Raw genomic sequence first — 22,984 nt, 5'->3', positions numbered from 1 at the left:
GGGCCTCTGCAGGTGGGGTGCCACTCTGCAGGCTTTTCCCTGCAGGCTCTGCCTGCTTTCCATCAACCCATAAATGCAAGGCACTGAGGGAAAGAACAAAGGATGGTAATCATCCTGTTCACGAAAATCCTATTATCTGCTTTTTGAAAGCAGACTTACACATGTGAAAAGATGACTAAATATGTCAGGCAGTAAATGCAAAATGACATCTGAGTTGAAGGGACTACATATCCGACATGAGTTCAGAGGCAAGGCCAAGATCACTTCCACCTGTGGTGGTCAAGGCAGGCCTCCTGGAGGGAGATGCGCATGCAAGCATGGTCCGAAGGGTGGACTGCCTTTGGGCTGGCAGGGAGAAGGGGTGAGGATTACAGACGGGGAAACCACACCCACCTTGAAGATGGGATGCAAAAAGTGCATGCTTTTTAACTGCATTGTTTTAAAATATTTTAAATATGTGCTCTGCTTTATCTGGGTAAATGAAGAACACCCTGTCTAATGCCCATTGTGAGGAACTGAAGCAGTGAATTGGATAGATGCAAAGTGAGGGTCTTGAGTAAGCTGTTCCAAAGTTTAGTGGTGGGTAAGATAGTAACCTGCTACAGCTGAATGCATAAATTTATTTCTGAAAAAGATAATGGTGAGTAAAATTAGCAGACATCTGGAAGAGGCACACATTTCAAAGTTATTTTGGTCTGATCTATAAAGTGCACTATGAGGAATATGATTGGTAGCTGGTCTTAATAAACAGTTAGTGGGTTCTGCCTGCCTGAAATGCAAAACAGATGTATCTTTGTTCTTTTAAACTGACTTTGATGAATAAACTATATGTGACGTCAGGTTCAAGCTATTGGATGTCTGATTCCTACTCAGAAATATTTTAGAATATAAAAAAAAGTTTCCATGGTCAGCACTGAGAGAACAAAGTAAATTCCAGTTGCATTGCTGTTAGCACTGAAGCAGGTTCAGAAATTCAGAGAGGCAGGCCTTCATCCAAGCAACCCCGTTTGGTATTTGGGGGGCATTTTTTTTCTCTCTGCCACACCAAGCCACCCACCCATTTCACAGCTGTGAGCTCTGAGGGGTTTGATTTTCAGCCATCGCTCTTGTGGCTTTTTGGTGGTGGTTTTTGCTGTTTTGCTTGTTTACAAATGTTCCCTAAAAGAGCAAGATAGGATTCTGCAGCAGTGATCCAGTATCTACCGGCTGTGTGATGCTGCCATTTCCCACAATTTGCTTGGTTATGAGTGATGTGGGATTTTTAATCATTAGCATCTTGGCTTTGCTGGGTGTTTTTGGCAGGCTGACCCTCCAGCCAGCCCTGCACTGTGCTGTGTGCATCAGGAAACCGGCTCATTCTGCAGGTGTTTCATCCATAAACAAGCATCAGCCACGGGCTCCTCTTTCGTTTGACGGAAACCCTTTGGAATTTAACTTTCAGATACAAATACTTGGAACAGTTGGCAGCTGAGGAACACGAGAAGGAGCTTCTCAGGAGCCGGAGTGTGAGCCGGGGCAGAGCCGACCTCTCCTTGGACCTGACCTCGCCGGCAGCCCCAGCCTGCCCTGCTCCTCTGAGCCATAGCCCCTCATCTTTAGACTCTCAAGAGGCTCTCACAGTGTCTCTCTCCTCCCCAGGAACCCCTCACCATCCCCAAGGTGAGTACAGGGAGAGTAGAGGGAAAATGAATGGGTTAACAACAGACGGGCTTCCTTGGGGCAGTAGTGATGATTTCAACCTGCAGGCTAATATTGAGACAGCAACTATGGGTACACTTTGTTGACGGGGGCTGCGGGTGGTGGTGACTGCAACTGCGTGGTCACTAACAAACTAGATGTCTTCAGAGTCTTATATTAAAGTAAAATGATTCATCAAAGTTGTCAATGTATGGCCATGGAAAAAGGAGAATATGGAAAATAAGCTTTACTTTGACATTTAATCCTAAATACTGGGATATTCATTTAATACTTTATCATTTGGAGATGTGGGTCTGCCCAATCAAGCGACCGCATTTGAATGTTCTTACCCGAGGAACTGTTAGTCTGGTTTAAATTAAACTGAAGGAGAATAAAATTAATTACAGCAAGCAAAGAAAAATGTGGACCTAGTGAAAATAGAAGGTAATATTCTTTAGGAAAACAATTCAGATTGTAAAAATTACTGGGACATGGTTGGGTGTGGGTGTGTGGGTGTGTGTGTACGTGCTTATGTACGGACAGGCAAGCTCTCCCAGGAGATACTCTGTCTTCTTCGCTTTATTTGGAGAGGCGCGATGATATTGTACACTGCAGCCTTGAGCATCAGCTATTTTCCTGCCTGCTCTGCACACTGTGGGTCCGTTTTCTTTCACATTAACACAGGGATGGTTCTCAGGCACCAGCGTTTACACAGTGTGTGTTGATTAACCCTACTGCTAGCACTGTTTGGTTTAGTCAAGTGTTATGACTTACAGCCTGATGTAGACTTAGCCAATCGAAGACAGCAGAGGCTTTTAATTCTAGGAGAGTTGACTAACTATGGCGTAAAGTTTAATTTAAGCAAGGCCAGACTCCATGACCTTAGCAGAACTGGATATAGCGGAACAATATTGTCTGTCCAATTCTTTGCTGGCTCTCCAAGCCTTGGCTCATTCTACTGGACCGGGCTGGCTCCTCCACAGCTTCCCATGACGTCCCGTTACTCCTGATCCCTGAGCCATGGAAGATTGTCCCAGGCAGATGGCTCAGTCATGGATGAGTAATGTCGGTCTTAAAATATTGAGACACTGAGAGTCAAGACAACAGACTGTCCTATAACCGCCGTGTATTTTCCAAACCCTGCCTCATATCACTGCTGTATATACATTGTGGTATTTCTAGAGGCAATATGAGAGATATCCTCCTGCAGAGTTGTGGTTCAGCACTTTATCCTGGGACTTTTAACTAAAAGTTGTACCTCCAGTCGTTTACAGAATGATTGTCTAAACTGTGAAGTATAGAATAGCCCCGAGCTGAGAGGGAATTGTCAGTATCTGTAAATGTCATTTGTCCTCAAATTTTTAATCTCCTTGATGTTTGTGGCAAAAGACAATTTCTTAAGTGTTTGATTGAATTACAGTTTAACTCGAGACCATTCTAGCCAATGCAAAAGAATATTTCAGCTTCAGTAAGAATACAGAAAATCGTCATTGTGTGTGTGTATATGTGTAGTATGCATTTGGGGAAAATAACTTATGTCAGTGTGCTTTCAAAAGAATATTTGCAGCTAGGCGTGGTGGCTCATGCCTGTAATCCCAGCACTTTGGGAGGCCAAGATGGGTGGATCACCTGAAGTCGGGAGTTTGAGACCAGCCTGACCAACATGGAGAAAACTGGTCTCTACTAAAAAAAAAACAAAAAACAAAAAAATGTGCCAGACTTGGTGGCCCATGCCTGTAATCCCAGTTACTCAGAGGCTGACAGGAGAATCGCTTGAACCCGGGAGGTGGAGGTTGCAGTGAGCCAAGATGGTGCCATTGCACTCCAGCCTGGGTGACAGAGCGAGACATCATCTCAAAAATAAATAAATAAATAAATAACATTTGCAAGTGTTATTTTCTCTTCAGAGAAGGGATTAATAGAGACTGAGAGAATGTTTGACCAGAATTACACGATAAATGATAACTGCTTCTCAAAGAGGAATACCGGGCTTGAATCTGCATATAATCAAGAATTCATAAACTAGCATCATTTGATGTTGTTTGCTTTTTTTTCTGGAAAAAAATAAAAAGTACTGGCTCCTGTGAGATCTAGAAGAGCTGTCCATTGTACGTTAAGTAATCAGGATCCAAATCAGCAAGAACAAACAGTCTTCCTTTTCCTGATACGTAATTGATTTACAAAATTGGAAATCACAAGTGTATGAAAAGATGGTGGTCTCAGAAAGAACCACAGAGGTTTCCTTTTGCTTTGTAGACATTTGCCCTTATGACAGAAATGCAAAGTTGGCATAACCGAGTTGTTCTCAGCCTAGTTTATTCTTTGAAGCATTCTGTTAGCATCCAATTAATAGTATATTCTTTTTACCAAGTCCCATTTTCAAATGTCCAAAAGTAACCTTTTGCTTATCCCTAGTATTTCCAGTATCCCAACATCTGAAGGAAGAATTAAAAATATAATCACACATCCAGATGTTGGTCCTGCACCAACACTTGGCATGATGTCCAAACGTGCCAGGGATTGCCTTGCTTTTTCACTCTTTATCCTTGTGGGATAATGCGATCATAATATGCTTTACATTTTGGTAGTGCTCTGTCCCTTTTTCTCAAATGTATCTGGGTAGGTAGGGGAGATGTTATTATCCATGTTTTACTGAGGCCCAAATAGATGGAAAGCTGTGCTTCAGACCATTCTGGCACAGTGCTGGGAGTGTAATTAGTGTTCTGATGCCCATCTCAGCCATTTGTCTTGGAGTCATGGCTCTACCATGTTTGCATTGCTGTTCATATTAATGCCACACCATCCCTTTGCTAACCCTCTCACCAATATCTGCAAAAATTGCAGCCTACATTTCAGAATTATGTTTACAAGAAAAGGAAAAACTAATATTTGTGATTGACTTTTCTATGCCTCAGGAGTACAGGTCCCTTTATGGGTTCTTTCTTTTATAACTCCTGTTTCAGATTCTGAAGAACTTTCAAAAGAAGAAGATATGAAAACATTAAAAACTCCTTTTCCTTTTGTCTTACAAAACGTACTGGTAGCATGATATGCCATCTAGTGAGATCTCTCAGTCAAAAGCTTTCCCAACTAAATCTGCTATAACTTTTGTATGAATGATACCACTAACCCCCACCACCAAGTCAATATATACTTGAATTATTTTTCTGTCTGACCCTCTTGTGGCTTAGCAGATGTATGTCCCTATACTGCCTAGACTTGGTGATGATGGTCTAAGTATTTTCCTTTTTTCTAAAAGTACCAGCCCAAGGGAGGGCAAGGCATATATATACATGTTCCCATTTGCACGGTGTTGGAATTAATGGAGGCAATCAGCCCAAAGTTTGGGCAAACATGGAAAGGCATCTCTTCATTCATTGCTTTGATATCCTTTCCTTATTTTCACTGATCCCTGGGGGTAGACATCAGAATATCTACTTAGTAAGTTTATTTCCTGTTAATTTTAGAAACTCATAGATGATTCTGAAAGCACCTAAGTGATTCTCATTATCAGAAAAGGTACAGTGTTCTTATTAGGATAGAGTTCTTGAACATAATTCTTGAGAAAGTTGCTCTGAGGATGAAAAATAGTAATAATAATCTGTGTACCCACAAGTAAAGTCAAGATAGCCAAGTAACCTCTTATCCCAATTTGTGTCAGATCCAGGTAACCTAGTTCATGGAAACAGAGTACAGAGAAACTACTCATCTGAAAACCAGATGTTGATGGTGGTCCCTGGAGGGTGTCCCAGCGTTGAGCTGCCTTCTCTGGAGAGCTAGAACTATGCTCCCTCCTTGCTCCCTCTTGTACACGAGTCCCTCCTGAGGCCAGATGGAGATAAATGACATTTCCCAGTGGAAGGAAGCAGCTGTCAAGAATTTAGAAGTGGCTTTCACCCACTAACCTAGCCAGGAAAGCAAAATTGTGTCTACATTATTTTATTATGAGCTTGATATTCTCCATGTTGCACACAGAGATAATACATCAGAGATGCATTTGAAAATCATGCCACACTGTATTATTTATGTCAGGGAAAAATATGTTTGACAGTGATTTTTTTCTCTACCTGTAATTGGATTCCAGGGTATTTCCAAATGTCTGATTGTTTGGCCCTGGAGATATATATGGCCTATATGGCCATGGCCTACTCACCAGCAGCACTTACATAAATTATTGACAAAGGTTAACAATACTTCCTCTCACAGATCCAGGCATTTAAAGTATGGGTAAATATGGTGATTCCTGTAGCCTCCTGATCCTCAAACCTGGAAATAAAATTTAGACATAGAGTATCATGAAATGTTTAGTTGGTCTAAATGATTTTTCCTGTGGGCATCCCTTTGTCATTTTTGGCTGTCGTCATTATTAGCATTGACTGCCTTTGTCATCTTCGTTGTGTAAGATGTTTTGAGTCTCCTTCAGGTGTAGGCACTCTCTGAGGTTATCTAATCCACACAGCAGAAATCAGAAACATCTGGTGTCCTATTTCCAACTGGCACAGTAGCAATGGAATATCGTCCATCATCAGCCTAACACTGCATGCTACTTCTCTTGCATAAACCTTTTGGATGCCTCCAGTTCAGTGTTTCATGAATTGGCAGGAAACTAGATTCCTTGTGGTTCTATGACTCAGGGCTACCCCCCTCCCTGCCTCACCTGACTGCTGCTACTTGATGCCATTTTGTCAATTGGACAAAACCTTTCATCAATTCTACCCAAGGCCGAGGCCCTACCTGCTACACCTGCTGTGGGCAGCCTTTGCAAATCATCAAGTTTTTCTGCCTTGCCATTTCTCAGTCTCTAAAAATTTCCCTTTTTCTCCTCATAGAAGTGACCTTTGTCTGCAGTGTGTCTTCTTGCATCATATTTGGAAACATTAATCAGGATTGAATCCTTCTGAAGTAGACAAAGTATAAACCTTAAGTAAAGATAGGCATAGAATAGCACTGGGAAAGGTGGTAAAGAAGAGCATTATTTATAAGGCAAGAGGATAGCTTGAACCTAGGAGTTCAAGGCTACGGTGAGCTATGGTCTTGCCACAGCACTCCAGCCTGGGTAACAGAGCAAGACCCCAACTCCAAAAAAAAAAAAAAAGAGAAGGGGAGGTGGATATTACCTGATCAAAATGATTATTTCCTAGGCAGCTATTAGGTGTCAAGAGCTGTGAAGGGACTGAAACATTACCCTAATTGTAAGCTAATATGCTGTCCTGCCACAATTCTGTGGATGCTGGCAGAAGACACAAAATTCCTGGGTCAGAGACAAAGGACTTCATTACTTCTAGTGATAGCAATAGCCAGAGTATCAACATTTGTGCCATTTCCCCAAGCCCCAGTTCCCGCAGGGTGATGTGAATAGGGCCCAGTAAAACCTGCAGGCACATTGTGGGGAAAGGAACCCTGAGCCTTGGGGACCTGAACTCTTTTCTAATGGGCGGTAAACATGCCTTCCGTTTGTCCCAGAGGGAGACATTGTCTTTATTACAGGGGGCAATAAACCAACTACATCTTTGCTCTAGAGAGACCCTATTTCTGTCTTCTAAGGCTCTTTGCTATGCACACATCCTTAGAAAGATAGTGCAGAAAAAAGGCTATCAGTGCCTTTGCTTGCAAGACTGAAGAAACATGGGAGAGCTGTAGAAAATTGTTTCCCAATATTAGATTATAATGGTTTTAAATCAACCTTTACTATGAAATTTGTATCCTAAAGTCTGTTTAATGTAAACAAAAAATTCAAGTTTTGAACAGCAATTAGCTTGTTCTTATTTAACCAAAAAGTAAGTGCCTCGGGAGCTGCAAGACCCCGCCTTGAGCAGGCGCTTGGGATGAACAAGTTTGCTGCATCTGGAGACACTCACAGAGAATCTGGGTTGTTGGCTGGGTGAGACATCAGCGCCTTTCATCCCAGGTGGGAGCCTTGGGTCAGTGCTTCCAGGTGCAGTCAGGAGGCTCCACGTATCAGGACAATGAGGATTCTTGAGCCACCATGGTACTTTGAATTTCCAGACAATGACTGAGACCAATGAAATTAGCAAAGGAGAGTAACTCTGGGGCTCCTTCTAGCATCCTTGTCCATCCTCAATTTCTTAATCACTACTCTGCCATCTCCACCACCCCCACTTTCCCTCCAGCAGCCCTGCTTTCCCCTATCCATCTTTGGAACACATTTGTTCAAAATGAGACAACACCTACAGTATAGCAAGACACACTCGCATTGATTTTCTGGTAACTGAAATACACTTTTTCAGGAGAACCTCTGGGTTCAGTGACTATGTGGTGTGTCTTATCTGGACATGATGTGCATCTTTGGAGCCTTTTGAAGTTGTGACTTCTGTGAGAAGGCTGCCTCTGCCAGATACATCAGGAAGTTCAAGTCACTTTTGGTTGACTTTCTGGATCCATCCCCCTCCAGATGCCTCTGTTTATGCCTCTAGATAATCTCCAGGCTAAACAGGATAGTTGCCTTTTGCATCATGTACATTTCTCATTGTTTTCTCACCATTTCATCTCAATCTTTTCTCATCATTTGGTCGCAATCCTCTCATGGACTCCTCTTCTGCCTTTTTACTAAGTGGTGGGTTTTTCTGAAGTTCCTCCCCAGCTCCCCTCTCTTTTCATGCCACATCCTGTCACTGGGCCCTCGCATTCCACCTGTGATTTTTACCTACCTCCCATATGCTTTAAATTCCCGAGGTCTGTACCTCCAGCCTTGGCTTCCCTGAGCTCAGGGTGTGTGTATTGCACTTCCCCAGCCATCTCCATTGAATGCCCCTCCGACCCTTCAGACCCACCAGGTGCCAGGCTGAGGGCTATTCAGATGGGAGGTGATGTCTTCTCTCATCCAGACACCCCCACCCCAAACCTGCTTGTATTTTCTAGGCCCCACCTGGGTAAGGCCATCTCTCTTGGCCCAATCACTGAAGCTGGAACATACATATAATTTTTTATTCCGCCTTCAACACTTACCTTACATCCAATCAATCCCCAAGTGTCTTTTGTGTTGTTTACTCTCAAATCAGCCCTCTTTCTTTTCTCTTACTTGCCAGTGCCTTAGGCCTGGCCTCAACCATCTCTGATCTAGGCCATTTCAATCACTTCTGATAGGTCTCACTTCTTCCAGGTTCTTCTCAGCAACCCAATTAAAAACAAAGATCTGTGTACCTTTTCTTAAAATTATCAGGTGGCTCTCCATGATCTACCACATAAATTCAGATCTTACGTGACATTCAAGACTGTTTGTTACTCATGCCAACCACCACAGCCACCCCCCAACAAATGTTACACTCCATCCACACCAAACCACAATCAGTACCTGAAAATGCCATGCTCTGTGCTTGGAGTGCACTCTTTCATTGGGTGCCCCCTGGACTGTTCATCAAGCTGAGGCACCTTCTCTTCTCTAAAACCTTCCTTGGTTCCTCTCTTGTGTTTCCCTTGCATCTTGTGCACAGTTGGGATGCAGGGCTTACCTCACTGTCCATGTGATAATTTGTTCCTCCCAAGCGTCTGTGTGTGTGTATGGCAGGGCACGTGCCTGTGCCCACCTTTGTTATTCCCAGTGCTTGGAGCAGAACAGGCATTCAGTACATGGGTTATGAGTTGGCAAATAGTCAAGCATGACAAAACAAAGCAGACACACGAATCTGCAGAGACAGCTGTTTCCTGTGTACCCAGGAAGAAATTTATTACATGAGCCATGGGTGGAGGACACATCTTTGACTATGCAGGCCACTCCATAAGGACTGAATAAATGATGTTGGTGTAATTAATAGAGAGGAAACTTTTACAGAGAGTTGACATATCTGGGCCATTTCTTTCTGAGGATCTAACTTTAATAGAATAGTCACTATATGTTATCAATATGAGAATAATTGAACCTGAAATTGTCTTCTTTTTTATCCTATATGATACTACAGTGGCGTTACATACATATTAAGCAAGTGAACTCTATCAGAAGCGTAATCTGAGGGGCAAGAGAGTGGGAAGTGGAAATTCTAATTTAAATAGTGCTTTAAATCCTGTCTAATATTCATATCAAGTGTATGTCCCTGAGGGAGCATGACCACAAGGAACATGGATCTTTTCTTCTTTTCTTTGAACCATTCCTGATTCCAACATGCCCCTTGTAGTATGAACAATTTGCTGCTTTAGAGTTTACAGATTTGTATTTGGGGGTAATATGGCCCATGAATGCAATCCCAGCACTTAAGGAGTTCCACTGACACTAAATTAAAACCGTGATTGTCAAAACTATGGAGAAGTTATGGGATCTATAAGGTGGCACTGTCCAAAGGGACTTTTGAAGGTAATTTTGACTCTACGTGGTCAAAATTGTTCAGGTCAATCAGGTTCAGGCCTAAGCCATCTCTGAAGATGAAAACTATCCATCTTCAGAGGGGCTTAGGTCTGAAGCTCTTTGGAAAACCAAACTCTGAAACTTGAGGACAAAACATGGCTTAACCTTTAAGGCATAAAAATTAGGCTATTGAATCAGTATTTTGCAAGTGATGAGCTGTTTCTTTTGTGAGGCTTGAGTAGAGTTTCTTTTGTGAAGCTGAGTTTGTGCCTATCGTCGTGCAACTATTCTTGTAGAGCAGTGATTCTCAACTGGGGTGATTTTGCTCTTCTGGGGGACATTTGGCAGTGTCTGGAGACATTTTCGGTTGCCACAATAGCAGAGGAGAAGTGGAGGGTTGGTGCTGAAGCCTCTAGTGAGTAGAAACCAGGGATTCTGCTAAACATCCTACGGCTCATGAGGCAGTCTCCCAGAAGAAGGAGTTATTCAACCTAGAATACCCAGGTAGCCAGGCTGAGAAACCTTGCTCTAGAGTGAATCCAAGTGAACAACCTAGCAAGAACTGGTCTAACACCAAAGGCAAAGTCTAAAGGATTTTCAAAGTTGTAAGCTTTTTTCTCTTGGGACCTTTTTCAGATTTCTGTGATTAGAACACACGTCTGTAGTCAATCGTGTTAGTTATTAGCTCTGAGCTGGGGAGGTCCCTGGAATCTACACAGTTTGGAGCAACTATTATAGAACTGGCTGGCCCAGCCCTTGGTTTCGTAAGACCTGCCAGAAAGCCAAGTCCTGGCAAAGTCATCAAGACACTACCACAGATTGAAATCAACTGAAGCCACCCAGAGATGTATCAAGTTCAAAACTCTACCATCAATTTATCTCTTCAAAGAAAAATTGCATGAACCAGAAATTCTAAGTGGGCACTCTAAACTCAGCTGTGAGGGACATGGATGAAAGCAGAATTGAAACATTCCTGCCGTGTGTGTGTGTGTGTGTGCATGCACGTGTTTAGGAATGATTAGATCTTTCTCCTTGATTGCTTAAGTCACCACCACACAGTATAACCCTGTGATTAACAGCCCAAGCTTTGTAGTCCAGCTGATCCAGGTTCAAATCCAAGCTCTGTTAGCATGAGCTCTGCTTAGCAGTGAGGTCCTGTTGGTCAGAGGATTTCTGAAGATACTCAGTGAAGGGACTGTTTACAGAGGTACAGGGAGGTCATGAGACCATCAAAATGTGGTGATGCTTCACTCAGAGACTAGCAGTCATGGGACATTGTTCCCACCTTCAGGCCTGAAGGAACTTGGTGAATGACTAGGACTTGGTAAGAGCTGTGGCCAGAGGAGAGAGACCAAGGGACAGAAACAGTGGCCTGACAACCTCTGCCAAACTAGGGCCCTACGTGAAGGAAGCAGGGGTGTTAATATCCTAGCTTCCTTCTTCCTACCTTTGCTAGAACCTCCAGGGGCTGAGCCAGGGAGAGGGAGAGCAAATACAGGTGGTGTTCTCTGCGGGGGTCAGCATCCTCAGGCGCAGAGCAGAACAGAACATGGATCAAACAGTCAGAGAGTAGCCAGCCTGCTGTGTAGTTCTGGGCAAGTTGCTTAACCTCTCTGAACATGTTTCCTTATTTCTCACATGGGGACATCAATCTTCACTTCATATTGTAGGTATGGGAACTAAAGATGATGTAATATGATTCCTAGCACAGCACCCGGGTATAGAAGGTGCTTAATATGTAGTGAGTTTGATTTTTACTGCACTAGGCAAGCAGGACCTGATGTCCAGTGAGGCTTTGGGGACCAGATGAGGAGTTGATGTTGGGATTTGGGAGGGAGAAAGAAAACAAGATTGTGTGAGTGAGCGATGGTCTGCCCTGGCTGACTTTGCACAGGGGCCAGCTGGCTGAAGTCCTCAGGCCAACTCGTTCCTCTTTTCTCTCCCCATTTTGTGATCTGCCTGAGGAAAGCATGGTCACATTCTCCATCTGATGGGGCAGCCTTTACATTCTCATACCTAAGACAAGCACTTAGCTTCTCCCCCATGCCGTGGGGTTCTCATGTTGATAGATTCCCATCCTGGTTTCCCAGCTTCTCTCACTCCAGTAATGTCTGTTTCTTTGGGGTGAAGAATTCCTTTTAGTGGCTGTGTTCTGGTTATGGGTTCTTCCCTACAAGCTGATGACAGCCTAGTTCCCTGTTATGTCACTTTGAGGATACCCTGGACCCCTTCTTTTCTATTATTTCTTCCTCCTTGCAAAAAGTATCCATTACCTCATCCTTTTATGCAGTTTAGTGTTGATTTTTTTATTTGGCCCTTGTATTCCCCCTACCCCAACCTTCAAATCTAGCTGCAAGCCCTCAGAGCCAGGTCAGCGCAGGCTCTGGCCAAACACATTTTTCTGATCTTTGCTAAGTGCATCCTGGCAATGCTGAGATCCCATCGGTCTGCACTCTTGGGCTGTGATCCAGGAAGACGGATCCCGGTTTTGGATGCCTGTAATGTTACCAGGCATTCTTTGCTATATCTTCCTTTTATTTCCAAACGCACATCCACTGCTAGGAGAAGGATTGCCTGGGCACCTGACCCAAGTCCTTCCTGCAGTTCCCCTCCCGCCTTGCACAGCCCAGGAGATGCAGTCAGATCTTTGTGTCCCTCCTCCATCCAAGGTGGTTATGGAAGAGCATGGCAAGCCCTGGCATCTCCTGACCTGCGGAGTTTGGGGTATCACTGTCACTCCTGAGCCTCCCTTGAAGATGCTGCTGCAGAGTTCTTAGAGGCATTACATGCGGGGGAAGGGACACTCTGCTCCTTCCCACCTGACCACCCTGGCACGGGCCTTCACTGTTCTCTCGTGGCCTCAGGTTTCTGAGGGCAATACCAGAGCCCTCCCCATAGAAAGGTTGTGAGGGCTTTGGAAGGCGGTTCCTGTGAAGTGCTCAGTAACTATTCCTCAAAGGGAGCCAGCAGCCCTGCGGAACTGCTCCTGTGCGAATGGAGTTCCTCCCCCAGCTGATGTCTGGGATGGAAAAACCTCCTGCTGTTCAGAGTCTTAATCCCTTTCCCGTGTGTTCTTCCAGTGGTGCTGTGTTTTTATTTTCTTTTTCTCTTGAGCTCCACTGATTGCCGTTCCCCTCTTCCTCCTCTGTCTCTCTCTCTCTCTAAGGGTTTGCTTCGTGGACTCTTTTTTTTTTTTTTTTTTGAGACGGAGTCTCGCTCTGTCGCCCAGGCTGGAGTGCAGTGGCCGGATCTCAGCTCACTGCAAGCTCCGCCTCCTGGGTTCACGCCATTCTCCTGCCTCAGCCTCCCCAGTAGCTGGGACTACAGGCGCCTGCCACCTCGCCCGGCTAGTTTTTTGTATTTTTTTTTTTAGTAGAGACAGGGTTTCACCGTGTTAGCCAGGATGTTCTCGATCTCCTGACCTCGTGATCCTCCCATCTCGGCCTCCCAAAGTGCTGGGATTACAGGCTTGAGCCACCGCGCCCGGCCGCTTTGTGGACTCTTGACTCCACACTGACTAGGGGCCTCACCCCATAGCTGGCAGGCACACCCAAGCTGTTTCCAGCAGGAAGCCTCGCTTGCCTGTGATGCAGGTGGAGACAGGGCTCACCTCAGACTAAATGAAATGCAGAACAACCATCACTGCCCTTAGGGTAAAGTCCCAGATCCCTCCATCAATACACAGGGCTGGTTGCCCTGGCCCCGACAACCACCCAAACCTCCTCTCACTTCTCCTGCCAGGCCACACAGCTTTCGTTCCCTCTGGCACGCAGTGGCTCCGGGTCCCTGCATGTGCACTTCCCTCTGCCCAGGACACTCTCAGCGTTTCCCCTCTTTTAATTCATTTTTATCCCTTGAGACTCTACTTAAACGTTATTTTGCCACAGAGACTTATGTCCCAGGCCTTGCCAAAGACCCTTGCCATGCGTTCCCAGGGCACCGTGCATTTTATCTTACACATCCATCACTCTTACAAACGTATTTTTGTTATTGTGTCTGCTGATAGTTGAGAGGTGGGATGTCCCTGTGCCCACTGGTGGCAGAGCTCGCTCACTTTTGCCACATGGATGTCACGGCAGGTTGTTCAGGATCTCTCTAATCTGCTTCTCTCTAGCCTCTGTGACAGAGCTGGGTCAGTCTCATGAGTGGCTGTGTCTGTCTCTCACCACCGACACCACATTGTCGGGCCAGAGAAAGGCTCATTAAATTCTGGGACTGGTAACAGTGAGAAGTTCCTAGGAGGGAAACAAACACCTTTCCTCCCTAGTTGTTGCCAAAGGTTGTAGCTCCCTTTAGGACTTTTCCTACAGGATTATATGGCTTCTCCTGTTTCCTGGGGACTTGGTGGGTATAAATGAGACTTTTTCCTGCATCCACCCAGAGGGCAGCAGACCTGGCTTAGAGACACTGACTCAGAAGGAACTGGGTGTGTGTGTGTCTGGCGTGTGTGTGTGTGTGTGCACGTGCAAAGAAGGAAGTATGAGTGAGGGAAATCCTGCTGAAAGATAATGGGAAAGGGGAGGAGAAATGTTTCAGAGTTCGGTGTGGAGTCTCAGAGCTGTCCTGGATGCTTTCTGAATATCAACAAGAATAATGTGAGCAGACGCTGGCCCCAGGACCACGCTGGGGCCCTCCAGCAGGAGAGGAAGGCAGGGTCTTGGCCCTCAGGCAACTTTCCTGTGTTTGATTAAGACAGCTGGAGAAGGGCTCTGCCATGGACCCTGGCAGTTTTGCTTGACTTGAATGTGTGTGACAGTTACTTAATTTGTTCATCATTAGAATGGCCTCAGATTTGCAATCAGACCTTGTAGACACTGAGTCATGTATTCTGGGCAGGAGATGACTTTGCCAATTACTACCTCCCCAGCAGTCACGAAAAAAAGAAACCACCCCAGTGGTTGAAATCACAGATTGAAATATGTGATTCCAAGAAGTTAGGCCCTAGTGTATTGGAATGAAATTGTACTGCTCCCCCGCAGGAGTGGGGCTTTTCCAGATCTTGTGTGTCTGTTAGCTCACCTGCTCAGGGCCAGAGCTGCTGCTTGGGTAGAGTCCTGCATGTTCAGTGGAATGGACCACGGCAGTGCACACACACAGGCTGAAGTCAAACAGCCGTCAGTCACAGAGCCTCCCTACTTTGCCCAGACCCCTGGGGGTGGTGAGTAGACACAGGCTTATGGCAGCCAACTGACCCCACGTCCCTGTCTGTGATGAAACCACCAGGAGGGGCCCTTGCTGGTTTTCACCATATGCTTACCAATTAAAACTTCAGTCCATGCCACATGCTGGGCTGTTGGAAACACATTCTTATTTTGATGTGGCTATTTTGAAGTCCATGTGTGCAAAAAACATGTGCTTTCTGTCAACCAAATGATGACGCTGCCGCCGCTGAGGCCGTGCTCTTGCCATGCTTGTAAAACTAATGGGGTTTTGTATCTCTCCTAAATACTCTATTATCAGATGAAAAAGAAATTACCATAAAAATTCCTTCAGTACCAAAGGGAATGTTTCTAAAAGGGCTGTTCACTCCATCCCATGACCCAGCACAGTTTTTACTTTTAAGGAAGAGTGTATGACGCTCTCATTCTCAGGCACGCAGCCTCACAGCTGTGTGCCCACTGGTTTCCTTCTGTGACTGCCACCCATGCCTCTCTGTCTGGAAACTGTGCCCTCAGATATCCAGTTCCTAAAGCCTTCCCCTCTTGGGATGCCCAGGAGGGACAGCCCCTCAGCTGCAGAGGGGACTTTGCTGACCCTCCCCATGTTCTCCAGCCTTCCCGGGAAGCAGGTTCCTGCCCCACGCTGGAGTCCCCAGTAGAAGATCCACAACTACAACCTGTAATCAGAGGAGAGGAATTTACTCCTCCACCCCCAAATTCCTACCTGGCACTCAAGGACATTCCCACAGAGGAGTGGGATTTGGAAGTTGCCCAGGAACATAAGGAAAGGTGGTATTTCGTCCTCTCCCCTGCATCTTCCCTGCCCAGCTAACTCCCTGACTCATCCTCAGAGGATGGCAACCTGAGAGCAGATGAAGGATTGGGGGTGATGGCCCTGTGGGTCCTGAAGAATGACTTGCAGGGAAGCTGGGGTTAGTTGGACCCCATGCCTCGTAAGGTCTGAATGTCCCTCCCCCTTAGTAATGCCCGTGCCCAGCCTGCTGAGGGGCTGGTTCTGTGTGCCCCATGGCCAGCCGTGCCCATTACCTGGTGCAGCAGTATGCCTCCACAGAGAGCTGCCCTGATTTGCGTGTTCTCATGGAGTCTGGGCAGGTCCCTCTCATCCCCTGCAGTGTGCAGACCCTGCCAGAATTTCTGTGTTGCTTTGAGCAGTGTGTACCGAGGGTTCAAGCACACGCCCTTAGAGTGCGTTGCCAGGGTTTCAGAGGAGTGGCTTTGCTCAGCCTGAGGGCAGTTCCTTTAAGAGTGAGCCGCCCTCCTCCAGCCTTCATGTGTGGCAGTTGGCTCAGAATTTTGTGTATTCTCAATCATTTTGCTACATATCCACAGCTCATAACTGAGAGCTTTGCTCAGCAAAAAAAAAAAAAAAAAAAAAATGCATAAGCCAGATTGTGCCATTTCCCTGTTCCCTAGAGTGTCATGTGAGTGAGAACATGATCGTCTTACCTCAGTGATAGCATCAGATCTCCAGCCTTGATAGTTTTGCAAATAGACTGTGACCATGAGTGATTCTTCCAAACTGCTTTCAAAATCAAACTAACTTCACATTATGAGCAAACATAACCCAAGAGAAGGGTGATGAACCTCACTGGTTCAGCCAACTGATTTTAGAACACGTTAGCTGATTTTCATCAGCTTGATCCACCATGGATTTTGTTTCTCTTTCCCCAAACAGGCAATAGGGTTACATATTAGTTTCGTATTGCTGTGTAACAAGTTTCCACAGACATAGCGATTGGAAACAACACTCGTTTATTATCTCACAGTTTCCATCTGTCAGAAGTTTAGCACAGCTCAACTGAGCTCTTGACCTTGGCTGTCCACTGCCACAAGGCTGAAATTAAGGCTGCGGCTGGCTGAGCTCTTACTAGGAGACTCTGGGAACAGTCCACCTCCAGCCTCGCTGAGGGTGATAGCAACATCCAGGTCCCTGTGCCCGCAGAACTGAGGTCCCTGTTCTGGTAGGCTGCTGACCACAGGTGGTTCTCAGCTTCTAGAGGCCACCTGCATTCCCTGTCAGTCAAGCAGTAGTGATGTGGCAGATCCTTCTCCTGCTTCGAATCTTTGACTTCCTTTTCTGCTGCCATTTGGAAAACTGTCTGCCTTTAAAAGGCTTTCCTGATTGGATCCAACTCATCTAGTTACTCTCCATATCGTAAGGTCACTGACTGGGACTTTCCTGTCATCTGCACAATCCCTTCACGACATTGCCTCCGTGAGTGTTTGAATAGCCAGGGGATAGGTCTCTTAGGGGCTGTCTTTGGACATCTGCCCACAACAGAGAAATCAACCTCACATCCATTCTCACCTCACATCACCCTTCCAAGAAATCTGTTGTCAATATAATCTCCATTGTTGTCTCCACCAGCAAGTGCCGGGGATCCTGAGCCCGAATCAGAGGCAGAACCGGAACCAGAGGCAGGGGCAGGGCAGGTTGCTGATGAAGCTGGCCAGGACATAGCCTCTGCCCACGAGGGTGCAGAGACCGAAGTGGAGCGGGCACTAGAGCAAGAGCCGGAAGAAAGAGCCTCCCTCAGTGAAAAAGAGAGGCAGAACGAGGGGGTGAACGAGAGGGACAACTGCTCTGCCTCCAGCGTCTCGTCCTCCAGCAGCACATTGGAGAGGGAGGAGAAGGAGGACAAGCTCTCCGGGGACAGGACGACTGGTAAATGAAGCCCCTTGTTTCAGTCGGCATGTGCCAGGCCTGGGGTGCAGGGGCTGGTTCGCTAAGAGCCTGTCCACAGGCTGGTCTCTGAGGTGACCTAGGTCAACCCACTCATGCGGCTGTGTCACCCAGTGTCTGGGGATGAGGCGTGTGGCCATGCTGGCAGCCAGCCAGCAGCTTTCTGCCCTGTAGAAAGACGGCCCCCAAACCCTCTGCCACACCATCACATTCATTACCTCCACACCTGAGGAAAAGGGCCCCGATAAGTGAGGGCTTTTCCTGAGGAATAAGCCCCAGAAGAGAAACCTCTCACTTCCCCCTGACTGTTCCATTGTGAATAATAGTAAGGTTGATAATAGTAAGGCTTTTTCCATTTTTGATAGAAGTTTAGAAACTGTCACATTGTCGTCTATTTCTTTAAAAATGTGTTTACTGAAGAGTGTTAATCATTTTGACTGGACATTTCAGACTGGAAAAGATTTGTTGAAATGGATTGAATGAGTGTTTCCAAAAAATTGTGGTACGCAGTGTACTGAGGTCAATTTGATGTACTGGAATATAGATAATTTGTTTTCTACATTATACTCATAACCATTCTTTTCTTTGTATAAAGAACAAGCTTTTCCTTATGGAAGTATATCTTTTCGGTGTTACACTTAATACTCATTCAGTTCTCCTGTGAATGGTAACTTTAGAACTAGGGACCGAATGGAATGTTAGATTATAGGTTTGGTTTAGCCTGAAAGAACCTCACCAAAGACTTGAGGAGGGCACCATAGAGGGTTATAGGAATTATAAATAATTCATATGATCTGTGACACCACAGGGTTACTTTTCCTAACCATGACTTACGTGCTATCAAGGTGGTAGAATGCCTCCTTTTCAACAAACACTCCTAACCAGTGGAGTCAGGTCTAATGGACCAGCCTTCGTTAAGCTGCATATGAGTGGTACCCACTCAAGTCAATGTCTTAGGCCCAAAGGACAATATGGCGCCCCTGCCAAGGCCTGCCAGCCAGTACCATGACCCATGAATGGCTTATTAATTCCCAGATTAAAAATACATTGTCTCAGAAGCATGGATGAACGAATGAATGAAACCAGAATGTCCGCCAATAGACCTGTCAGTCAATGGCATAGTCTAAAATAGTTACTATTTGGATTTTTCCCAGTTAGAATATACTACTAGATTTTATACTTTATATTGCTGGTCACTATGATGCAGTAAAAAAGAGAAGATAAAAGACTTTATTAGTTTACACATTAGGAATTATTGCATTGAAAATCCAGTGTCTTCATTTGGTTGAATATGTATGTGTCAAAAGGTATTATATATACTGATATTTACTTAGTTTCTTTCAAAGTCAGATTACAGTTAGTCCCCCAAATTCTACTTCTTATTCATATTACTGTAATTATTGTGGTAATACTGGATGTAGGGTAAGTCTTACTGGTCAGATTGGTCTTAAATCATGTTTTCTTTATTAGGAATAGCTTTAAGAATTATTCATCATAACTGGGTTTAGCAGGCCTAAAATATATCAAGAAATTGGATTAGTAAAAATATACCAGGAGACAGAGCTTTCTTGGGTCAGATTGTCCAGTATTCTTCCAAATAAGGACAATTTTCCAAAAATGGAAAGTGCTCCCAGTGAAGAACCATTGACTTTCTACCAAAAGTGGGCAGTGTCCAAGTGTTTAGAAGCAGGAATTAGGGCTTTGCAATGATTTTTCTGCTTTGCTCCGGTGCTGTTAAGAGATTTGGTCATGTTTATTTACTGTAGCTTATTGGATCCTAAAAAATCTCACTGTTTACAGGCATCATCAGCCACTGTGGAGTCAGGGTAGCTATATCATTATAGCTCTTGCTTTTCAGAGTGCTGTCAAATCACAGAGCAACCTTAGAGATAATTAAAATGATTCCCAAATGTATTTCTAATGACTACGTCAAAAATGAATTTGTAGGACTTGAAAAAGTCTCATTCCAGTTATGTGGTTCAATTTTTCTTTGTTTCATGTCTTCTACTCTAGGGCAGGCATGTGAGAAGCTTTATCATAGCATGAATTATGCTTTTTTATAATTACTTTTTAATTGTCCTTTGTCTCCACTTGAATGTCAGCTTTGTGAGGATGGGGATGTCTGTTTATTCATTGTGAGTCCTCACTTCCTAGCAGGGTCTCACAAACAATCGATGAATAAATGAAGAGGAGTCTGGCTAAGATGGGGAAGCTTCATTGCTCCTGGGTTCTCCCCTCTTACAACCAGCATAGCAACACCCTGAGAATACCAGAACAATCCATCAGAGGAGGACTGTGAAATGTGGAAAGAAGAATGCAGACAGCCTAGGAAGTTCTAGACTTAAATTACATGACAGTGAAGTTCCAAGTAAAGCTTATTTCCCTAGTCAAAGGACTGGGAAAAGGATTGCCTAACAGAACGGAACACAGGCTTTTTACTTATTAATACTTGTTGTACCCTAGACAGGCACTAATGAAAAACCTGACCCAGAGTCAATGGAGACTGATAGGGAGCTGAACCTCCAGCTTCATTTGGAGGCGATAAGGCAATGTGAGTCAGTGATTTAATTTCCCTGGGAAGGTGCCAGTGGGGCCAAGGGAGGGGGCACTGACCTTCTACCCTCCTCATCTGCAATGAGCCTGTGTGAGTCAGCACTCTTGCTGGGATAGTGACAGCAGGATCCAGCAGGGAGCTGAACATCTCCCTCCACCAGCATCTGTATGCTATACCTAAAAAGGCTGACTACCTACTAATAGATTAGATAGGATCCAAAGTCTAATAATGCACAAAATATCCAAGACATAATGGAAAAATCATTTCAAGAGCTAAGGCAATCACATCTTGAATGGGAAAATGCAATAAACAAATGCCAACACTGAGATGAGCCAGACGTTGGAATTATGTGACGGAGATTTTGAAGCAGCCATCATGATACTGCTTCAGTGAGCAGTTACAAACACTTAGGGAATATATAAAAAATAAAATATCTCAGCAAAGAAATAAAAGATATTAAAAAGAACCAAAGGGCAATTGTAGGACCTGGAAAACACAGTAACCAAAATAAAATACTTACTGGATGGTCTTAATAGTAGATTAGAGACAACAAAAGAAATGATTAGTCAACTCAAAAACAAATCAGTGGAAATTATGAACTCTGAATGACAGAAAAAAACAGACTGAAAAACATGAACTCAGGGACCTGTGAGACAGTAAGACTCGATCTAACACCAATTCATTGGAAGCTGGAGGGGAAAGAGAGTGTAATGCTGAAAAATTATTTGAAGAAATAATGGCCCAAAACTTCTCAAATTTGTCAGGAAGCTGAACAAACCCTAAACAGGACAAATTTAAAGACATTTACACCAAGACAAATGATAGTCAAACTTACGAAAACTGAAGACCAAAAGCAAGCAAGCAAAGTTTTCTAAGAGGCTAGAAAGAAACGTTTTACCCATAGGGGAACACCAGTCCAAATGACAGCACATTGCTCATCTGAAACCATGGAGGCTAGCAGGAAGGGGCACAATATTTTGCTAGTGCTAAAACAAAAGAACTATCAACTATAAATTCCATATCCCGCATATGTATCCTTTAAGAATGAAGGGAAAATAAGACATTCTCAGATAAAGAAAAACTAAAAGAGTGGGTCCCTAACAGACCTACCCTCAAAGAATTACTACCGGAGGTTCTCCAAACAGAAAGAAAATGGTGACAGAAGTCTTGGAACTTCAGGAAGGAAAGGAATGGGTGAAAACACAGATAAATAAATACTTTCTGCTTATGAGTTCTTAAATCATACTTGATGGTTGAAGCAGAAATTGTAACATCATTTGATATAGTGCTCTGTGTAGGTAGAGGAATACTTAGGACAACTATACTTTCAGAGTGGGGAAGCTAAAGATATCTAAATGGAAGTACGTTTTCCACACTTCAAAGTGGTTAAACAGCAACACTAGTTTACTGTGGTTAGTGTGTATATTGTAATACCTAGAGAAACCACTACAGAAACCAGATGAAACAATGTACTTGAAAACACTATAAATAAATCAAAATGAAATTCTAAAGAATATTCAAAGGGGATGAAGAAAGATAGACTAATGGGTACAAGTATATAATCCAATAGAGAAAATAAGACCTAGTGTTCTATAGGATCAATAGGGAAATTATGGTTTACAATAATGTGTTGTGTATATTTCAAAATAGCTACAAGAGAATACTTTAAATGTTGTAAAAAAAAAAAAAAAGACTATTTAAGGTGATGGATATGCCAGTTACATTGATTTGATCTTTACAAATTATATGAACTTATTAAATTATGTGTACCCTGAAAATATGTATATCTATTATGTATCAATTGAAAAATTTGTTAAAGTAAAAGTATTCAAGTAACCCATAGGAGACCAAGAAAGGAGAAACAGGAACTAAAACAAATGGAACAAATATGACAAATAAAATGGCAGACTTAAGCTCTAACATAGCAATAATTCCTTTAAATTAAAAGATAGATGGCAGAGTGGATTAAAAAAAGACCCAATTTTATGTTATGTATAGAAAACTCTTTTCAAACATAATGACACAGATAGATTGTAAGTTAAAAGTTGGGGAAAAAATTTGTAGGACTAGGTATAAAAGGAAGAAAAAAGAAAAGAAAAAAAGTTGAGAAAAGATATATTATGCAAACATTAAATCAGAGAAAAGCAGGAATGACTACATCAGATAAAGTAGACTTCAGAGCAAAGGAAATTACTAAGGATAAAGAGGGACACTACAGAATGATAAAAAGGAGTCATGAATGAAGAGAATAAGCAAGGAAACTGGCATTTAAAATATATTACCTGTTTGCCTGGGTGCAGTGGCTTACACATGCAATCCCAGCACTCTGGGAGGCCGAGGCGGGTGGATCACTTGAAGTCAGGAGTTTGAGATCAGTCTTGCCAACATGGTGAAACTCCCATCTCTACTAAAAATACAAAAATTAGCTGGATGTGGTGGTCCACACCTGTAGTCACAGCTACTTGGGAGGCTGAGATATGAGAATTGCTTGAACTCTGGTGGTGGAGGCTGCAGGAAGCCAAGATCACACCACTGCACTCCAGTCTGGGCAAGAGTGAGACTCTGTCTCAAAGAAAAAAAAAATCTTTTCCTTG

At 44.0% G+C, this 22,984-nt stretch overlaps 1 protein-coding gene across 3 annotated transcripts in view; it reads left to right on the top strand.

Moving 5' to 3' along the window:
- The window catches only part of FHOD3 (formin homology 2 domain containing 3), a 482,714-nt gene that overhangs the window by 396,607 nt on the left and 63,123 nt on the right, over positions 1-22,984 (top strand). For all 3 annotated transcript variants that reach the window (XM_023207642.2, XM_023207641.2, XM_023207640.2), the window contains 2 exons: positions 1,442-1,659; positions 17,522-17,818. In XM_023207642.2, coding sequence (XP_023063410.1) covers positions 1,442-1,659; positions 17,522-17,818 — 515 coding nt within the window. The remainder of the gene's footprint in view (positions 1-1,441; positions 1,660-17,521; positions 17,819-22,984) is intronic.

This window comes from Piliocolobus tephrosceles, chromosome 18 (genome assembly GCF_002776525.5).
Source record: "Piliocolobus tephrosceles isolate RC106 chromosome 18, ASM277652v3, whole genome shotgun sequence".
Lineage (NCBI taxonomy): Eukaryota > Metazoa > Chordata > Mammalia > Primates > Cercopithecidae > Piliocolobus > Piliocolobus tephrosceles.
Note: the sequence above shows the minus strand (reverse complement) of the source record. Positions and strands in the feature narration are given on the sequence as shown.